The sequence below is a fragment of the Somniosus microcephalus genome, chromosome 15 (assembly GCF_052327205.1).
Source record: "Somniosus microcephalus isolate GS21.2 chromosome 15, FLI_Smic_1.0, whole genome shotgun sequence".
NCBI lineage: Eukaryota > Metazoa > Chordata > Chondrichthyes > Squaliformes > Somniosidae > Somniosus > Somniosus microcephalus.
In genome coordinates, this window is record NC_141001.1 from 111,677,871 (window position 1) to 111,699,017 (window position 21,147).

General features: G+C 46.4%; 1 protein-coding gene across 1 annotated transcript in view; it reads left to right on the forward strand.

Moving 5' to 3' along the window:
* The window catches only part of LOC147107159 (doublecortin domain-containing protein 1-like), a 731,408-nt gene that overhangs the window by 64,891 nt on the left and 645,370 nt on the right, over positions 1-21,147 (forward strand). The window contains exon 4 of the mRNA XM_086008298.1: positions 9,910-10,072. Within this exon, the coding sequence (XP_085864424.1) occupies positions 9,910-10,072 (163 nt within the window). The remainder of the gene's footprint in view (positions 1-9,909; positions 10,073-21,147) is intronic.

Here is a 21,147-nt window from a genome sequence, read left to right on the forward strand (position 1 = left end):
CTACTCATGAGTCTTCTGAGTCTTCTACTCCTCATTGCTCCTCCTGATTCTCTGACTCTGGCTCTGACGTGTCCATTTCCTCCTCTGTGTCAGTGTCTAGCTGTGTGGTGGACACTTCTGTATCTGGCTCAATAAGTTGTAGGTTCGCCCGGATAGCCACCAGTTTCTCCACTCTCTTGTTAGTCAGCCTGTTGCGCACCTTTGTATGCGTATTCCCAAAAAGTGACCAGTTTCGTTCAGAGGCCGCTGATGAAGGTGGGATTTGGAGTATCACCGATGCAATAGGTGACAGGGCCTCAGATGCACAAAGTCCCTTCCACCAGGTATGTGCACTGATATGCTTGCATGATTCCCATATCCCATCCCTATTCCAAAGACCTTGCTTGGTAGAGAACTTTGCCAGACTTCCCAGAACTTTGCCCACATCCAGATTGAGATGGTGTGAGAGGGTAGAAATCACACTGTAAGCGCTGTTGATCTGTTCTCCAGAAAGTATTGGTCTCCCAACATGCTTTGGGTCCAGCATGTATGCTGCAGCATGAATCGGCTTGACACAAAATTCTTGACGCGTCTGTATGAATTGAACAATTGCCTTCTCCTCTGCTTTGAGCAGCAGGGATGTGGGTAGGGCAATGCTGATTTGTTCTTTTAAATCAGTAAAAAGCCTGAGAACATCTGACAAGACAGCGTCATCTCCTTCAATCTGAGCAATTGCAGATGCTACTGGTGAGAGTAGTTTAAGGCAGCTAACCACTCTCTCCCAAAACACATCATCCAGCAGTATTTTCTTGATGGTGGTTTCCATATCCCCAGACTGGGATATTGCCATTTCTTGCAGCGACTCCTTACCCTCCAGAAGGCTGTTGTACATTATGACAACACCACCCCATCTAGTGTTGTTGGGCAGCTTCAGTGTGGTGTTCTTGTTCTTTGTCATTTGCTTGGAGTTGTAGGTTGCTGCAACTACCTGTTTTCCCCTGACATACTTAACAACTTGCTTGGCTCTCTTGTACAGTGCTTCCATGGTTCTCAAACCCATGATGTCCTTGAGGAGCAGGTTAAGCCCATGAGCTGCGCACCCAATAGACGTAATATGAGGGTAGGCCTCCTCCACTTGAGCCCAAGCAGCCTTCATATTCGCAGCATTGTCAGTAACTACTGCAAAGATCTTTTGTGATCCAAGATCGTTGATGACCACTTTCAGCTCATCAGCAATGTATGTGCCTGTGTGTCTGTTGTCCTTCGTGTCTGTCATCGCTATCGTTTCTTTGAGCTTTCCTTGGACTCTGTTATACTCAACCTCCAGCAAATAAGTAGACAAAGCATGTCTGGTGGGAGGACAGTATGCAGGGTGAATAACATTGAAAAATCTCTTCCAGTACACATTGGCTGTGAGCATGAGGGGTGAGCCTGTTGCATATACAGCTCGAGCAAGGCACTCATCTGCATTCTTCTGGCTATGGTTATCCATTGTATCAAAGAACCTTCCAAGTGGGCCAGGAGTTGCTGATGATAAGGAGCCTGATGCTGAATGAGAACCATCATCTTCTTGAATGGAAGCAGAGGAACTCTGGGCTGACTGCTGTGAGCTTTGAGTGAAGTTGTTGCATTTGGATAAATGCTGCTGCATCTTTGTGGCATTCTTTACATATGGCTTTCTACAGTGTTTGCACATGTACACAGTCTTTCCATCTTTAATGCCTGGGGTAAAATCCTTCCACACATCCAACAGTAAACGTGGCATTGTTCTATGCAGAGAAATAAAGGGCATTCATCTCTGTGTCGAACTGCGGTCGATCAGCACGATTGCAACAGGGTGAGTACATTTTTGCTGATGCTCCATGTGATGGAAGCATGACCTGTACACACACGACGCTACATCACCAATAGTGTATTATTTTGTATATTTTAAATTGAAGGACAACAGAGTTCAACAAGTAACTGGTTTATTTGGTATAAAGTCTGATTTACTTACTGCATCATCACAACATCAGCAGAAAACAAAATGACTTCCCTCAGGACCCCTAACCTGGATCTTAAAAAAACTATAGCAGTCTTACAGATGCCTGCAGGCATATCACAATTCGATATGCAAATATTACCAATAGAGGGAGCTAATCACTCATCCACTCATCCAACCAATCAGGACACATTTGTTCATAGTCACACACAAAACTTGTAATTATTAAAACAAGCCAAGTAAGAAGATAAACATATATTGATTAAGAAATTCCTTAATAATTAAGATTCCATCTCTGTTAGTAATTTTAAGAGAGGACCTGTGGGAAAAAAAAAGAAAGAAATACAAAAAAAACAATATTATGCTAGCATGTGCTTTTTTGGGCAAAATTCCCAAAATTCCCAAGCTAAACTTCCCGTGGAAAATTTCCGGAAATTTACCGGAAATTTACCGGAAACTTTCCACCCCTTTGCAACCCTAGTTGAAGGGGTAGTGTATTATTTGGATGCCATACTCATTTCAGCACCAAATAGGCAAACCCATGATGAGGTGCTGAATGAAGTGCTCAAACAGCTAGAGAAGCATGGAGTATGAGTGACAGATCACAAGTGTGAGTTGTTTCAAAACTCAGTGGAGTACTTAGTAGACAAGATGGTTTACATCCAACCAAGGGAAAGCTAGATGCAATCAGAAATGCACCCACTCCCAAGAATGTCTCTGAACTTCGATCATTTTTGGGTCTTTTGAATTATTATGGAAAGTTCCTCCCAAAATTGGCTACATTACCACAGCCATTGAATGAGCTGTTGAGAAAACAGGTCCCTTGGAAGTAGTCAAATGAATGCGACACAGCATTCAATGAGTGGAAAAGCCAGTTAGTAGAGAGTACCATGCTAGTTCACTATGATGTATCTAAGGAGATCAAGCTAGTGTGTGACGCCACTCCATACGGAGTTGGGTCAGTGATCTCTCATGTACTAGATAGTGGGGAGGAGAGACCAATTGCTTTTGCTTCACTCACTCTCAGTGCCAGTGAGCGGAATTATGCGCAGATCGAAAGGGAAGCTTTGTCATTGATTTTTGGGGTCAAGAAGTTTCACAAATACTTGTTTGGTCGTAAGTTTACCATAGTTACTGACCATAAGCCCCTGACAGCAATCCTCCATCCAAAGTCCCCAGTTCCAACCTTAGCTGCAACCGAAGGGCTTTGATTTTGTCAGCGTATACGTATGACATTGAGTACAGACGATCAGCTGATCACAGTAATGTTGATGCTATGTCCAGGTTGCCATCCCCATCACAAGTTACACCCAATAGGGAAGAAGTGTTCTATTTCTCATACATTGATGAGCTGCCAGTCACAGATGAAGAGATAGGTAGGCCAACGTGACCCAATTATGTCAAAGGTGTATGATTACATAGCAAATAGATGGCCAAACTAGGTATCAGAGAAAGATATCCATCCATACTTCATTCATAGGAATGAATTGTCAGTAGATATTGTATCATGTGGGGAGCAAGAGTGGTTATCCCAAATAGGTTCAGGTCTAAATTGTTAGGAGATCTTCATGACCAGCACCTGGGAATGTGTTTGCCCAAGAGCTTTGCACACAGTTACTTATGGTGGCCAGGTTTAGATAAAGAGATAGAGTACATAGTCAGTCAGTGTACAACATGTCAATCGGTGAGCAAGAAACCACCATCAATACCATTACAACCATGGAAATGGCCTCCCAGAGTGTGGCAAAGGTTACATGTAGATTTTGCTGAGCTAGAAGGACAGCAATTGTTCATAGTGATAGATAGTCACTCGAAGTGGGTAGAGGTGTTTCCGATGCGGATAATAATAAGCAAAACACTAGACAATTTGCGAAGATTGTTTTCTTCATATGGCCGCCCAGAAGAAATTGTGTCTGATAATGGGCTGCAATTTTGTTCAGAAGATTTCACACAGTTCATGAGCAGAAACGGTGTGAGACATACCAAAGTTCCACCGTGCCACCCTGCTTCAAATGGTACAGCAGAGTGCACAGTACAAATTGTCAAACATGCCCTCATCAAGCAAATGTTGGATCCAAATCCAAAGAAACGTCAGTTGTCGTTGGACCACAAACTGCCAAATTTTCTGATTACGTATCGGAGTACTCCTCATACCACTACAGGTAGAAAACCAGCATAGTTGTTTCTCAAACAGCCACAAACCAGGTTCTCATTGTTAAAGCCAAACTTGGCACAGTCCGTAGAAGAGAAACAATCAAGGCAGAAAGAGAGTCATGATAATGGTAGAGTTAGAGAGAGTAGTGTGAAGTTGAACCAGAAGGTTAGAGTGAAGAACCAGCACCATAAATGGTTCAAGCGGTTACCAGGAAGAGTAGTGAAGATATGTGACCCTCGCACATATTTGGTCAAGATGTTTAATCATGGAAAGGTTAGGTTTGTTCACATTGATCATATCTTACCTACAGATTTGGAAGCAGTTGAAAGCTGCAATGATTCAATTTATTCTGATGAGTCAGATAGTCTTGTTACAAGTAGAGTACCAGTAGCAAATCCTACATCAGACGTACCAGAAACAAGTCCAAGACAAAGTCAGAATTTAAGTCAAAGCCCAAGTCAGGCAGACAAACAGTCTGAAAGTGTACAGTGTCCAAATGTAGATCAAGGTCAGCCCTTGGAGAAAAATTCTCCACAGGCTCAGCCTAGAATGAGTCAAAGTCCTACAACAAGATCTGAAAGTTCTGTTCAAGAAAGAAGGTATCCTCTTCGAAACAGAAAACCTGTGGTTAAGTTTAATCTGTAAATATGGAAAATAAATTCATATCTTTTGTTTGTGTTACAGAATTCTACAGTAGAATTTGGAAACATAAAATGGGTTCCATTTGGGAAATGTATACCAAGAGTTGTATATACCATGCAAGTCATATACATTGATTATTGTACAATGCTATGATTAACTTCTTCAATAAGGAGGGAGAAGTGTAATAGAGCCACCTGGTGAACTACTGATGTATATAATAATAAAGCCATGTGCAGTACGGTTCTTACTGGAAGCCATGTTGTGCTGTTGTATATATATGCTGTGTCTCAAGATATCACAAATTTGAAATCAAATTATCTGATATTTAAATTTCTTAGCACTACATGTCTGTCTTGCTGTATTAGGTTGAACCTATACTCATTGGAGTTTAGAAGATGAGAGGGGACCTTATTGAAACATATAAGATTCTGAAGGGGCTTGACAAGGGAGATGCAGAGAGGATGTTTCCCCTCGTGGGGGAATCTAGAACTAGGGGGCATAATTTCAGAATAAGGGGAAACCCTTTTAAATTGGAAATAAGGAGAAATTTCTTCTCTCAGAGGGTCGTGAATCTTTGGAATTCTCTTCCCCAGAGAACTGTGAAGGTTGGGTAATTGAATATATTTAAGGTGGAGATAGAGAGATTTTTGAACGATAAGGGAGTCAAGGGTTATGGGGAGCGGGCAGGGAAGTGGAGTTGAGGCCAAGATCAGATCAGCCATGATGTTATTGAATGGCGGAGCAAGCTTGAGGGGCCAAATGACCTATTCCTGCGTCTTATATTACAGTTTTTTAAATTTATTCATGAGATTGTAGGCGTCGCTGGCAAGTCCAGGGGGCCATTCAAGAGGGGGGAGTAAATAGAAATGTTGTAGTGGTAGGGGATAGTATTATTAGGGGGATAGATAGAGTTCTCTGCAGCCAAGAGCGAGAGTCCCGTAGGCTGTGTTGCCTACCCGGTGCCAGGGTTAAGGACATCTCCTCTGGGCTGGAAAGAAACTTGCAGTGGGAGGGGGTGGATCCAGTCGTCGTGGTCCATGTTGGTACAAACGACATAGATAGGACTAGGAAGCCGGTTCTGTTAAAGGAGTATGAGCAGCTAGGGGTCAAATTAAAAAACAGAACCTCAAGGGTAATAATCTCTGGATTATTACCTGAGCCACGAGCGAATTTGGCTAGGACAAATAAAATCAGAGAGTTAAATGCGTGGCTCAAAGACTGGTGTGGGAGAAATGGGTTTTGCTTCCTGGGACACTGGCACCAGTACTGGGGCAGGAGGGAGCTGTTCCGTTGGGACGGGCTTCACTTGGCCAGTGCTGGGACTAGGGTCCAGGCGGATCACATAACTAGGGCTGTAGAGAGGGCTTTAAACTAACTAGTGGGGGGGAGGTTCCTAGAGAACAAATAATAAAAATGACAACAGAGAAGGTCATAGACTTAGGTAGCAGTGGGGAAATGAAAAACCAGAGCGTGTCAGGAAGGGGCAGAAGGTATGGAGTAAAAGGTAAAGTAATAAAAAGGGCAAAAGCAGGAACTAAGTGTCAAAAAACACATTTGAAAGTTCTCTATCTGAATGCACGTAGCATTCGTAACAAAATAGATAAGTTAATGGCACAAATAGCTACATATGGGTATGATCTTGTGGCCATTACAGAAACATGGCTGCAGGGTGACAATGCCTGGGAATTAAACCTACCAGGTTATTTAACGATCAGGAAGGACAGGCAGGAAGGAAGGGGAGGTGGGGTGGCTATGTTAATAAAGGAAGGAATCACTGTAATACAGAGAAATGATATTGGGTCAAAAGATCAGGATAATGAAACAGTTTGGGTGGAGATAAGGAATAATAAGGGGAAAAAAACACTAGTGGGCGTAGTCTATAGGCCTCCGAACAGTTGCAACTCGGTTGGACGGAGTATTAATCAGGAAATAGTTGAGGCTTGTAATAAGGGAACATCTATAATTATGGGGGATTTTAACTATCATATTAACTGGACAAATCAAATTGGGCAGGGCTGCCTTGAGGATGAGTTCATTGAATGTATTAGGGATGGGTTTCTTGAGCAGTATGTAACTGAACCGACCAGGGGGCAAGCAACCTTAGATCTGGTCCTGTGTAACGAGACAGGATTAATTAAAAATGTCCTAGTAAAGGATCCCCTTGGAATGAGTGACCATAACATGGTTGAATTCCATGTTCAATTAGAGGGTGAGGAGGTTGTATCTCAAACAAGCGTGCTAAGCTTGAATAAAGGAGACTATGAAGGTATGAGAGCAGAATTGAGCAAAGTGGATTGGGAAAATAGATTAAAGGGTAAGACGATACATGATCAGTGGTGTACATTTAAGGAGTTATTTTACAACTTCCAAAAAAAGTATATTCCACTGAGAAGAAAAGGGTGTAAAAGAAAAGACAGCCATCCGTGGCTAAGTAAAGAAATTAAGGATAGTATTTGACTAAAAACAAGGGCATATAAGGTAGCCAAATCTAGTGGGAGGATAGAGGATTGGGAAAATTTTAAAAGACAGGAAAAAATAACAAAAAGATTGATTAGGAAAGGGAAGATAGATTATGAAAGTAAATTAGCAAAAAATATAAAAACAGATAGTAAGAGTTTTTATAGTTATATAAAAAGAAAAAGGGTGGCTAAAGTAAATGTTGGTCCCTTAGAGGATGAGACCGGGAAATTAATGGTGGGAAATATGGAGATGGCAAAAACACTGAATGAATATTTTGTATCAGTCTTTACAGTAGAGGACACCAAGAATATCCCAACACTGGACAAGCAGGGGGCTATAGGGGGGGGAGGAGATAAACACGATCAAAATCACTAAGGAAGTGGTACTCGGTAAAATAATGGGACTCAAGGCGGATAAATCGCCTGGACCTGATGGCTTACATCCAAGGGTCTTGAGGGAAGTGGCGGTAGGGATTGTGGATGCATTGGTAATAATCTTCCAAAACTCCCTGGACTCAGCAAAGGTCCCAGCAGACTGGAAAACTGCTAATGTAACACCCTTATTTAAAAAGGGCAGTAGACAGAAGGCTGGAAACTATAGACCGGTTAGCCTAACATCTGTGGTAGGTAAAATTTTGGAGTCCATTATTAAGGAGACAGTAACAGGACATTTGGATAATCATAGTTTAATAAGACAAAGTCAGCATGGTTTTATGAAGGGGAAGTCATGTTTGACAAATTTGCTGGAGTTCTTTGAGGAAGTAACATACAGGGTGGATAAAGGTGAACCAGTGGACGTAGTGTATTTAGACTTCCAAAAGGCATTTGACAAGGTGCCACACAAAAGATTATTGCTTAAGATAAAAAATCACGAGATTGGGGGTAATATTCTGGCATGGATAGAAGATTGGCTATCTAACAGAAGGCAGAGAGTTGGGATAAATGGTTCATTCTCAGACTGGCAATCAGTAACCAGTGGTGTTCCGCAGGGGTCAGTGCTGGGTCCCCAACTCTTTACAATCTATATTAACGATTTGGAGGAGGGGACCGAGTGTAACATATCAAAGTTTGCAGATGATACTAAGATGGGAGGGAAAGTAGTGAGAGAGGAGGACATAAAAAACCTGCAAGGGGACATAGACAGGCTAAGTAAGTGGGCAGAGACTTGGCAGATGGAATACAATACTGGAAAGTGTGAGGTTATGCACTTTGGCAGGAAAAATCGTAGAGCAAGTTATTATCTTAATGGCAAGAAACTGGAAAGTACTGAAGTACAAAGGGATCTGGGGGTCCTGGTGCACGAAACTCAAAAGGTTAGTATGCAGGTGCAGCAAGTGATTAAGAAGGCCAATGGAATGTTGGCTTTCATTGCTAGGGGGATAGAATATAAAAATAGGGAGGTATTGCTTCAGTTGTACAAGGTATTGGTGAGACCGCACCTGGAATACTGCATACAGTTTTGGTGTCCATACTTAAGAAAAGACATACTTGCTCTCGAGTCAGTACAAAGAAGGTTCACTCGGTTAATCCCGGGGATGAGGGGATGGACATATGAGGAGAGGTTGAGTAGATTGGGACTCTACTCATTGGAGTTCAGAAGAATGAGAGGCGATCTTATTGAAACATATAAGATTGTGAAGGGGTTGGATCGGGTGGATGCGGGGAGGATGTTCCAGATGATGGGTGAAACTAGAACTAGGGGGCATAGTCTTAGAATAAGGGGCTGCTCTTTCAAAACTGAGATGAGGAGGAACTACGTCACTCAGAGGGTGGTAGGTCCATGGAATATGCTGCCCCAAAAAGCTGTCGAAGCTACATCATTACATAAATTTAAAACAGAAATAGACAGTTTCCTAGAAGAAAAGGGAATTAAGGGTTACGGGAAGCGGGCAGAAATTTGGACATGAGTTTAGGTGCGGATCGGTCATGGCCCTGTGGGTAGCGGAGCGGGCCCAGGGGCCGTGTAGCCTGATCCTGCTCCTGTTTCGTGTGTCTAATTCTGTTAGATTCAGGAGATAGTCCTGTCATAGTGGATTGGCGGTTAGGATCAGATCAGCCATGATCTTATTGAATAGCGGAGCAGGCTCGAGGGGCCGATTGGCCTACTCCTGCTCCTATTTCTTATGTTCTTATGTTCTTATTACCCATCCCTACTTGCCCTTGCGCTGCCTTCTTGAACCGCTGCATGAGCACTGAGTGGCTTGCTAGGCTATTTCAGAGGGCAGTTAAGAGTCAACCACATTGCTGTGGGTCTGGAGTCACATATAGGCCAGACCAGGTTAGGACAGCAGATTTCTTTCCCTAAAGGACATTAGCGAACCAGATGGGTTTTCATGACAATCCAGTAGCTTCATGACACTAGCTTTTTATTCCAGATTTATTTAATTAACTGAATTTAAATCCCCCAGCTGCCGTGGTGGGATTTCAACTCATGTCTCCAGGGATTAGTCCAGGCCTCTGGATTACTAGTTCAGTAACATAACCACTATGCTACCGCACCCCATATGTTGCTTAATTGCTTTGAATTATTAGGAGTGAAACAGGTTTGCATATTTCTGATTTTGCTACAAATAGAAATTAAACCATGATGAAATGTCTAATAATCATGTCTAATTTTCTCCTGATTTAAAAAGTATATTTGAAGCATTTCTTTTCGTGTTTTATTGATGGTGGGATATCATTTCCATTCTCAGTTACTGGAAGCCTGTACCATAAAGCTCGACCTGAACTCGGCCGCACGGAGGGTATTTCTTGCAAATGGCCGAGAAGCATTTGAGCCAAAGGACATTCCTCATAATGTTGTTGTATACATTTCAACTGGGGAGCCGTTTATGGATCCATTCAAAAAGATAAAAGGTACAAAGCTAAACAAAGCAAAATGCTGGCAATACACAGCAGGTCAGTCAGCACCTGTAAAGACAAAGGACAAGTTAGCATTTCGGGTGAAATCCTTTGTGAGAACTTACTTGTCTTCTCTCTTGACAGATGCTGGCAGGTCTCCTGTGTCTTTCCAGTGTTTTCCTGTCGTTGTTTCAGATCTTCAGCATTTGCAGTTTCTTTTTTCTTTTTATTTAAAATGTACAGAAGACTGCATTTTACGCTATGGGGGCAATTTTTAATCTGCACACTGTCAGGGGCAATCTTGCCCATCACTGGCGCACACTCGGAAAATGACTGCTTATAAGTGAGACTGAGCATTTTGACCCTGAAACCTCTCGTGGCTCAAAAAAAAACCTTACTCATTTCCAGATCAGGTATCCTTCATTGACATCTGCGGACAAATTTATGTGAATTTAAATAGATCAAAGAGGTACGCTGGATCCCAGTTGATAAAAATAAAGCAGGGGATACCAAATCTTGAACTTACTATTAAGTTTGTATGGCACTTGGGCTAAACGTTTCATTACTAAGAGCAGTCCTGAGAATCGTACATATATACCTTCCAGCTGTGAATAAGTAGAAAGCTGTATGAAAACTACGTGTACTAACTGTGGTGATGAGCTTTTATCTTGTGCCACTACAATTCTAATCACAGATTCATTCTTTTAAAAATGTTCCCACCAAGGGATTTGATTGAAAGTTGCAAACTATATCTCTCTGGTTAGCATTACTAAGCAGAATATGTTTGTGTTCCTTTACATTCCTGTTTATTATGAACAGTGATCAAGATTTTAAGTGTGCTCATTTTATATACTGCATTAATTAATTCGCTGTCTGACAGACACAGTGGAAGTCTCTCGGGGAGCCAACAGTGTGCATTTTAATGGGATATACAGTACTGCTTACAAAAACACCCTCACTCACAATTTTGTTGTTGAAAATGATTAATATCCATTTACCTTGCGAGCCTAAATGGGGAAATCCATTCTAAAATACACTGATAAAATCTTCGCTTTATACACACAATCCAGTGCAGACATGATGGGCTGAATGGCCTCCATCCGCACTGCAAACTTGTATGGTTTTACAATTCTAAGTGCTTTATGATTCATGATCATAAAGCATCTTTATTTCTTCAAGGGCTAATTTTACTTTGCAAATGATACTATGTAGACTTCTTGCAATGCTATAATATAGATGCATCTTAAATTATATCCACTTTTAATGTCAAAAATATTTCAAAGGGAATGCAATCTACATTTAAAAAAATCTAATTGGGATATTTTGGCTGAGGTACAATTAGTCACCATAGAGTTTCGAAGATGAATGCTGAAAAGAAAGTCTAGGCTTAATAGTCCTTGTACTGCGACAGCTACTGCAAGTGTTCCAGCTGCACTTTCCCTTTTAATAGGCTAAACTGGGAGGACAGACTTTATGCTTTGTTTGTGTTTCTTTTGGCTGTATTTCATGGCGACATGCACTGCTGTTCATTCAGCACCAAAATGTTGGCACGCAATGCTGAAATTTCATACCAACTCTTGCTGGATCAGCAAGCTTAACCCACAGAAATCTGGTGCTCTGTTATTGCTTTTGACTGATAATCAATCTTGGTGCTGCTCGACAGTTGTCGCTGGGACGCAGACTAGAGCAGGTGGCAGATGGGCCTTGTCACCAGAGAACAGGGATAGTAGGTACACTAAGGCAGAACAAAATGTGCAGTGTCCCCATAACTTTAGTAGGGCACGTTAAGAAGAGACTTGTAAATGTGATTGAAAAGAGCACTGTAAAAAATATGACTTGCACAATTGTGGCAATTTGATCCATACTCTACAAAATCAAATGGAAAATATGTGATACCTGTGCTAAAGGGATAGTTTTTTAAAATTTGTTCCTGGGAAGTATGTCAAATGAATAAGGAAAGCTACAGAAAATCATGTTCCTCAGACACTTTTTCACAACATGGGAATAATCCCTTTATATCACTTATAGAACTATTACAATTCAAGTGACATGTCAAAGGTTGGATGGATAATGCTGATAGCTTGCTTTATTTTGCTGGAAGGTGCTGCAGTAACTCTATCTCAGGCTGTTTATAACTTTCATTACTTTAGCAGGTGTTTCTGAGCATTGTAACATATTGCAATATCACTTTTCAGGGTTGGTTACTTCGAGAGATACTTAAAAAGGGGCAGAGTGATGGTGTAGAGCTTTGTTTTCCCAAATGAGATGCTGCGGGAGAATAAGTGATCGGCCCACACTCATGGTGCCCACATTGCAAGTTCCTAATATTAGCCATGCGGCTAAGAGGGGATAAATGACTGTCCTTATGGATGGACAGTCGTTAAAATACTTGACTGTTCTTGCACTTAACTAATTTATTTGATTCAGTTCCACCCGAGTATCAGAGCACAGTTTCTCTGCCCACTTGCCCTATGACTTCGATGTGCTGCTCCTCCCCCACCCTGTGACCTCGATGTGCTGCCCCTCTCCCCACCCTGTGGCCTCGATGTGCTGCCCCTCTCCCCACCCTGTGACTCAATGTGCTGCCCCTCTCCCCACCCTGTGACCTCGATGTGCTGCCCCTCTCCCCACCCTGTGACTCAATGTGCTGCCCCTCTCCCCACCCTGTGGTCTCGATGTGCTGCCCCTCTCCCCACCCTGTGACTCAATGTGCTGCCCCTCTCCCCACCCTGTGACCTCGATGTGCTGCCCCTCTCCCCACCCTGTGACTCAATGTGCTGCCCCTCTCCCCACCCTGTGACCTCGATGTGCTGCCCCTCTCCCCACCCTGTGATCTCGATGTGCTGCCCCTCTCCCCACCCTGTGACTCAATGTGCTGCCCCTCTCCCCACCCTGTGACCTCGATGTGCTGCCCCTCTCCCCACCCTGTGACTCAATGTGCTGCCCCTCTCCCCACCCTGTGACCTCGATGTGCTGCCCCTCTCCCCACCCTGTGACCTCGATGTGCTGCCCCTCTCCCCACCCTGTGACCTCGATGTGCTGCCCCTCTCCCCACCCTGTGATCTCGATGTGCTGCCCCTCTCCCCACCCTGTGATCTCGATGTGCTGCCCCTCTCCCCACCCTGTGACCTCGATGTGCTGCTCCTCTCCCCACCCTGTGACTCAATGTGCTGCCCCTCTCCCCACCCTGTGACCTCGATGTGCTGCCCCTCTCCCCACCCTGTGATCTCGATGTGCTGCCCCTCTCCCCACCCTGTGATCTCGATGTGCTGCCCCTCTCCCCACCCTGTGATCTCGATGTGCTGCCCCTCTCCCCACCCTGTGGCCCCGATGTGCTGCCCCTCTCCCCACCCTGTGACCTCGATGTGCTGCCCCTCTCCCACCCTGTGACTCGATGTGCTGCCCCTCTCCCCACCCTGTGATCTCGATGTGCTGCCCCTCTCCCCACCCTGTGACTCGATGTGCTGCTCCTCCCCCACCCTGTGATCTCGATGTGCTGCCCCTCTCCCCACCCTGTGATCTCGATGTGCTGCCCCTCTCCCCACCCTGTGACCTCGATGTGCTGCCCCTCTCCCCACCCTGTGGCCCCGATGTGCTGCCCCTCTCCCCACCCTGTGACTCAATGTGCTGCCCCTCTCCCCACCCTGTGATCTCGATGTGCTGCCCCTCTCCCACCCTGTGACTCGATGTGCTGCCCCTCTCCCCACCCTGTGATCTCGATGTGCTGCCCCTCTCCCCACCCTGTGATCTCGATGTGCTGCCCCTCTCCCCACCCTGTGATCTCGATGTGCTGCCCCTCTCCCCACCCTGTGGCCCCGATGTGCTGCCCCTCTCCCCACCCTGTGACTCAATGTGCTGCCCCTCTCCCCACCCTGTGACTCAATGTGCTGCCCCTCTCCCCACCCTGTGATCTCGATGTGCTGCCCCTCTCCCCACCCTGTGACCTCGATGTGCTGCTCCTCTCCCACCCTGTGACTCGATGTGCTGCCCCTCTCCCCACCCTGTGATCTCGATGTGCTGCCCCTCTCCCCACCCTGTGACCTCGATGTGCTGCCCCTCTCCCCACCCTGTGGCCCCGATGTGCTGCCCCTCTCCCCACCCTGTGACTCAATGTGCTGCCCCTCTCCCCACCCTGTGACCTCGATGTGCTGCCCCTCTCCCCACCCTGTGATCTCGATGTGCTGCCCCTCTCCCCACCCTGTGGCCTCGATGTGCTGCCCCTCTCCCCACCCTGTGGCCTCGATATGCTGCCCCTCTCCCCACCATGTGACTCAATGTGCTGCCCCTCTCCCCACCCTGTGACTCAATGTGCTGCCCCTCTCCCCACCCTGTGACCTCGATGTGCTGCCCCTCTCCCCACCCTGTGACTCAATGTGCTGCCCCTCTCCCCACCCTGTGACCTCGATGTGCTGGCCCTCTCCCCACCCTGTGACTCGATGTGCTGCCCCTCTCCCCACCCTGTGATCTCGATGTGCTGCCCCTCTCCCCACCCTGTGATCTCAATGTGCTGCACCTCTCCCCACCCTGTGACTCGATGTGCTGCCCCTCTCCCCACCCTGTGGCCCCGATGTGCTGCTCCTCTCCACTTGGCCTGTGGCCCCAATGTGTTGCTTCTCTCTATTTGTTTCTTTAAGTATTGACGTTTGCTGCCCAGTAACCATTGACACCACACAGAGTGGTGAAAATGTGGAACTCGCTACCACAGGGAGTAGCTGAGTCGAATAGTATAGATGCATTTAAGGGGAGGCTAGATAAGCATATGAGGGAATAGAGGGTTATGCTGATAGAGTTAGATGAGGAAAGACGGGAGGAGGCTCGAGTGGAGCATAAACGCCGGCATTGACTGGTTGGGCCGAAAGGCCGGTTTCTGTGCTGTATATCCTACTAGCTGGAGTGCCCGGCGGTGCCGAGGGTTTTTTGAGGGCATGTTGTTATGAAAAAAGTAGAAATAATTTTTATATATATAAATGAGTTTGTCTGTCTGCCTGTCTGTGTGGGAAGGAGAGAGAGAGAGAGAGGGAAAGAGAGAGAGAGAGGGAAGAGGAGAGAGAGAGGGAAGGAGAGAGAGAGAGGGAAGGAGAGAGAGAGAGAGGGAAGGAGAGAGAGAGAGAGGGAAGGAGAGAGAGAGAGAGAGAGGGAAGGAGAGAGAGAGAGGGAAGGAGAGAGCGAGAGAGGGAAGGAGAGAGAGAGGGAAGGAGAGAGAGACAGAGAGAGAGAGGGAAGGAGACAGAGAGAGAGAGGGAAGGAGAGAGAGACAGAGAGGGAAGGAGAGAGAGAGAGAGAGAGAGGGAAGGAGAGAGAGAGAGAGAGGGGGAAGGAGAGAGAGAGAGAGAGGGAAGGAGGAAGGAGAGAGAGAGGGAAGGAGAGAGAGAGAGAGGGAAGGAGAGAGAGAGGGAAGGAGCGAGAGAGAGAGGGAAGGAGAGAGAGAGGGAAGGAGACAGAGAGAGAGAGGGAAGTAGAGAGAGACAGAGAGGGAAGGAGAGAGAGAGAGAGAGGGAAGGAGACAGAGAGAGAGAGGGAAGGAGAGAGAGACAGAGAGGGAAGGAGAGAGAGAGAGAGGGGGGAAGGAGAGAGAAAGAGGGAAGGAGGAAGGAGAGAGAGAGGGAAGGAGAGAGAGAGAGAGGGAAGGAGAGAGAGACAGAGAGAGAGAGGAAGGAGAGAGAGAGAGGGAAGGAGACAGAGAGAGAGAGGGAAGGAGAGAGAGACAGAGAGGGAAGGAGAGAGAGACAGAGAGGGAAGGAGAGAGAGAGAGAGAGGGAAGGAGAGAGAGAGGGAAGGAGAGAGAGAGGGAAGGAGGGAGAGAGAGAGTGGGAAGGAGAGAGAGAGAGAGGGAAGGAGAGAGAGACAGAGAGGGAAGGAGAGAGAGAGAGAGAGAAGGGAAGGAGAGAGAGAGAGGAGGAAGGAGAGAGAGAGAGGGAAGGAGAGAGAGACAGAGAGAGAGAGGGAAGGAGAGAGAGAGAGGGAAGGAGAGAGAGAGAGGGAAGGAGAGAGAGAGGGAAGGAGAGAGAGAGAGAGAGGGAAGGAGAGAGAGAGAGAGAGAGGGGGAAGGAGAGAGAGAGAGAGAGGGAAGGAGAGAGTGAGGGAAGGAGATAGAGAAGAGAGGAAGACACCTCGGGGACGGGGCTGGCCTCAGACGCCCAGCGGGTGAAGCAGGGTGGCCGCCATTTTGTGAGGTCGGCGGGAAGTTTGAATTGCGGCGGCCGAAGGAAGGAAGGAAGAAGGCGAGCTCTCCCTCCCTCTCCCACCCCTTCACTCTTTACCTCCCTCACCCTCTCTCTCTCCCTCCCCCTCTCTCTCCCTGCCCGCTCTCTCTCTCCCCCCTCTCTCTCTCCCTGCCCCTCACTCTCCCTGCCCCTCACTCTCCCTGCCCCTCTCTCTCTCCCTCCCCTCCCCCGCTCTCTCTCTCCCCCTCCCTCCCCGCTCTCTCTCTCTCTCTCCCCCCTCCCTCCCCGCTCTCTCTCCCCCTCCCTCCCCGCTCTCTCTCCTCCTCCTCTCCTCTCCTCCCTCCCCTCTCCCTCTCCCTCCCTCTCCTCTCCCTCTCCTCTCCCTCTCTCCCTCTCTCTCCCCCTCTCCTCTCCCTCCGACTCACCTCGGTTCCAGAATGGAGTATATCCGACACCGGGAGGCCGGGCGCCCATCGCTCAGAAGCGAGCCCGGGGGTTCCTCATGTTTAACCAGGCGGGCCTTTGGACCCGGTTAGCCGGGCGGCAGTGGAAGGCCTTTCGCTCCGGACTCCCGTGTCCGACTTAGGTCGGGGACGGCTCGTTGGAAATCCCCGGTTTTGCCGGTCCTGCACTAACGGCAAGAGAGAGAGGGGGAAGGAGAGAGAGAGAGAGTTAAAATCCCGACTTTTGTCTGTTTTCCTGCGCAGCTGGCCAGAGAAAAGAAAAACAAAAGAGACGAAGAGTCTAATTTAAAGCAGCCTCTACCCCGCTAAAAGGTGAGAGCTGGAGGGAGATTTTGCGGGTGAAGAGGGGCGGCCGCCATTTTGTGAGGCACTAACGGCAGTTTGAAAGATTAGGCACCGCCCACACACACCATGAAATGCCCCCCGTGATGCAGCACGCTCCCCCCGTAGGATTGGTCAACCTTCACATCACTCAATGCTAATGAGCGGATTCCCCCGTATGATTGGCCAACCGCTAATGAGCGGATTTTTGAACATTTTTTGTATACTGTCCGAACAATTTTTGTCTGGCCAAAAAGTAAATACGCCTATGAGACTCCCCTAATCATAAGCTTTCTTTTGATATAACATATGTGTAGGTACGCTCTATAATTTTTGAGTGTATAGCAGACAGACAGACATACAGACAGACAGACATACAGACAGACATACAGACAGACAAACAGACGGATGGATCCTTTTATATATATAGATAGATAGATGTAATCCTATGAATGTACTAGGACATTGAACGTTCTTCAAACAAATGTAATGACCTGAAAAAACATTTCTCTCGCAATTTCCTGAAAGTAAATAAATTGTACAATGAAGTATAATATGTGAGAAAGATCCTAACAAATTCTCTAACACGTAAACTGAGGTCTTTCTTCTGATGGAATCCTCAGTGCAGTTGACCCATAGGAGCCGATTTGATGTAACTGCGCTCCCGTTGAAGTTGACTGAGAATGCCTGTTGGGAAATGGCGGGTATGCTCCCGACAACTTTCCACCCATTGAAATTAATTTCCTGATATGTGCTCTTAGCAGGTGAGGCTCTCTGCCGGAATGCACAGATTCATACCATTGGCCCAATAGTGCACAGTCACCCTTTGTGCACCTGTATTTATTATTATTGATACAGTGGTTTCTGTTTTGCTATGAATTATGGGAAAAGTAAAGCACCATCGATGCTGCATTCACCAGTAACCTCATTACAGCATGAAAGAAATAACAGCTAATTACAGTTTAGGTCATTATCCTGCCAAACTGAAGCGTGACGAAGTGATGGTTACTGACTCTGTAACATGCACTCTGTGTTTTATTCGCTGTGAAATGTACAATGACAATTTCAACAGTCTGTATATGAGAATCATTAGACTTATAAAGTATAAATGATAAAATGTGACCTGTTAAATAATCAGAGCTGTGCCCGCTGTTCAAAGCATTGTCTCCTGTCCAACGTCCCACCCACTGTCCGATTTAGATTGGGTGAATGATAGCAACCCTCAGGTGCCCCGATTAAAAGAATTCTACCTTAACCACTGTGAAAGGAGGAATCAATATCGAGTTCAACAATTTCAGATCATAACCTCGGCCCCTATTACTTTTTACTTGTAATTTTTCCACTTCTTTCCCCCCAGCCCCCTTTCCTTTTGTTTCACTCTCCCACCTGGCAGTACACTTCACACCTAATCTCAGCCTATTACCATCTCGTCTGGCTTCGAATACCTTTTATTGTCTCTTCTACTTCTTTTGTCTCTTTCACTTCTTTTGTCCGATCGCAGCCCTGCCTTCGATCTATTTTCTTTTCTTTCCAGTTTTGAAGAAGGGTTCGACCCGAAACGTCAACTCAAATTTCTCTCCACGGATGTTGCCTGACCTGCTGAGTTTTTCCAGCATTTTCTGTTGTTATTTCGGATTTCCAACATCTGCAGTATTTTGCCATCGTATCAGAAGGATTCACCCAGGTTACTCATGTACACCTCCTAGTGGTTCATTTTAGAACCACATTGGCAGAGCTCCAAGAGCAGGTCAGTCTTTTCACTAAGAAGTGGTTTATGCATGGAACAGCTTGAAACAAAAAGGAAAAAAAACATTATAGGTTCGACGTAGGTTAAGAACTGGAAATTCTGGACAGATGCTAGAAGCATTGCTTTGTGCAAAAAGTGATCAACATTTGGATGGCCTTCTGGGTGGGGTCGAGATGAAAACCTTAGAGCCATCCAAGAGACAGATTATGTGATTGGGGGGTAGGGGGGGAATGTAAGATTTTCTTTATTCTGAATAGATGAGCTAAGATGGGCTGAATGACCTCCCTCATTTGTATCTCTCCTGTGATCTTGGACTATAATAGTAAAGAACCATGTGATGTTCTCATTTATAAGAATATCTAGAAATGGCCTAGCAAGCCACTCAGTTGTAAAAAACCACTACAAAAAACAATAAGAATAAATGATAGCAGTGACCACCGCACAGTCATTGTGGAGACAAAGTCCCGTCTTCGCACTGAGGACACCCTCCATCGTGTTGTGTGGCACTACCACCGTGCCAAATGGGATAGATTCACAACAGATCTAGCAGCTCAAAACTGGGCGACATGAGGTGCTGTGGGCCATCAGCAGCAGCAGAATTGTATTCCACCACAATCTGTAACCTCATGACCCGGCATATCCCTCACTCTACCATTACCATCAAGTCAGGGGACCAACCCTGGTTCAATAAGGAGTGTAGAAGAGCATGCCAGGAGCAGCACCAAGTGTACCTAAAAATGCAGTGCCAACCTGGAGAAGCTGCAACACAGGACTACATGCATGCTAAAAAGCGGAAGCAGCATGCTATAGACAGGGCTTAAGCGATCCCACAATCAACGGATGAGATCAAAGCTCTGCAGTCCTGCCACATCCAGTCGTGAATGGCGGTGGGCCATAAACAACTAACAGGAGGAGGAGGCTCCATGAATATCCCCATCCTCAATGATGGTGGAGCCCAACACGTGAGTGGAAGAGACAAAGCTGAAGTGTTTGCAACCATCTTCAGCCAGAAATGCCAAGTGGATGATCCATATCGGCCTCCTCCTGAGGACCCCACCATCACAGAAGCCAGTCTTCAGCCAATTTGATTCACTCCACGTGATATCAAGAAGTGGCTGAGCACTGTGGATGCAGCAAAGGCTATGGGCCCCGACAACATCCCGGCTGTTGTGCTGAAGATTTGTGCTCCAGAACTAGCCGCACCTCTAGCCAAGTTGTTCCCGTACAGCTATAACACTGGTATCTATCCGACAATGTGGAAAACTGCCCAGGTATGTCCTGTCCACAAAAAGCAGGACAAATCCAATCCGGCCAATTACCGCCCCATCAGTCTACTCTCAATCATCAGTAAAGTGAATGAAGGTGTCGTCGACAGTGCTATCAAGCAGCACTTACTCACCAATAACCTGCTCACTGATGCCGAGTTTGGGTTCCGCCAGGACCAATTGGCTCCAGACCTCATTACAACCTTGGTCCAAACATGGACAAAAGAGCTGACTTCCAGAGGTGAGGTGAGAGAGTGACTGCCCTTGACATCAAGGCAGCATTTGACCGAGTGTGGTATCAAGGAGCCCTAGAAAAACTGAAGTCAATGGGAATCAGGGGGAAAACTCTCCACTGGCTGGAGTCATACCTAGCACAAAAGAAGATGGCTGTGGTGGTTGGAGGTCAATCATCACAGCCCCAGGACATCGCTGCAGGAGTTCCTCAGGGCAGTGTCCTAGGCCCAACCATCTTCAGCTGCTTCATCTGACCTTCCCTCCATCATAATGTCAGAAATGGGGCTGTTCACCGATGACTGCACAGTGTTCAGTGCCATTTGCAACTCCTCAGATAATGAAGCAGTCCAGGCCAGCATGCAGCAAGACCTGGACGACATTGAGGCTTGGGCTGATAAATGGCAGGTAACATTCACACCACACAAGTGCCAGGCAATGACTATCTCCAACAAGTGAGCGTCTAACCACTGCCCCTTGACACTCAACGACATTACCATCGCCGAATCCCCCAACGTCAATATCCTGGGGGTCACCATTGACCAGAAACTTAACTGGACCAGCCACATAAATACTGTGGCAACAAGAGCAGGTCAGAGGTTGGGTATTCTGAGGTGACTGTCTCACCTCCTGACTCCCCAAAACCTTTCCATCATCTACAAGACACAAGTCAGGAGTGTGATGGAATACTCTCCACTTGCCTGGATGAGTGCAGCTCCAACAACACTCAAGAAGCTCGACACCATTCAAGACAAATCAGCCCACTTGATTGGCACCCCATCCACCACCTTAAACATTCATTCCCTCCACCATCGGCTGCAGTGTATACCATCTACAAAATGCACAGCAGCAACTCGCCAAGGCTTCTTCGGAGCATCTCCCAAACCCGCGACTTCTA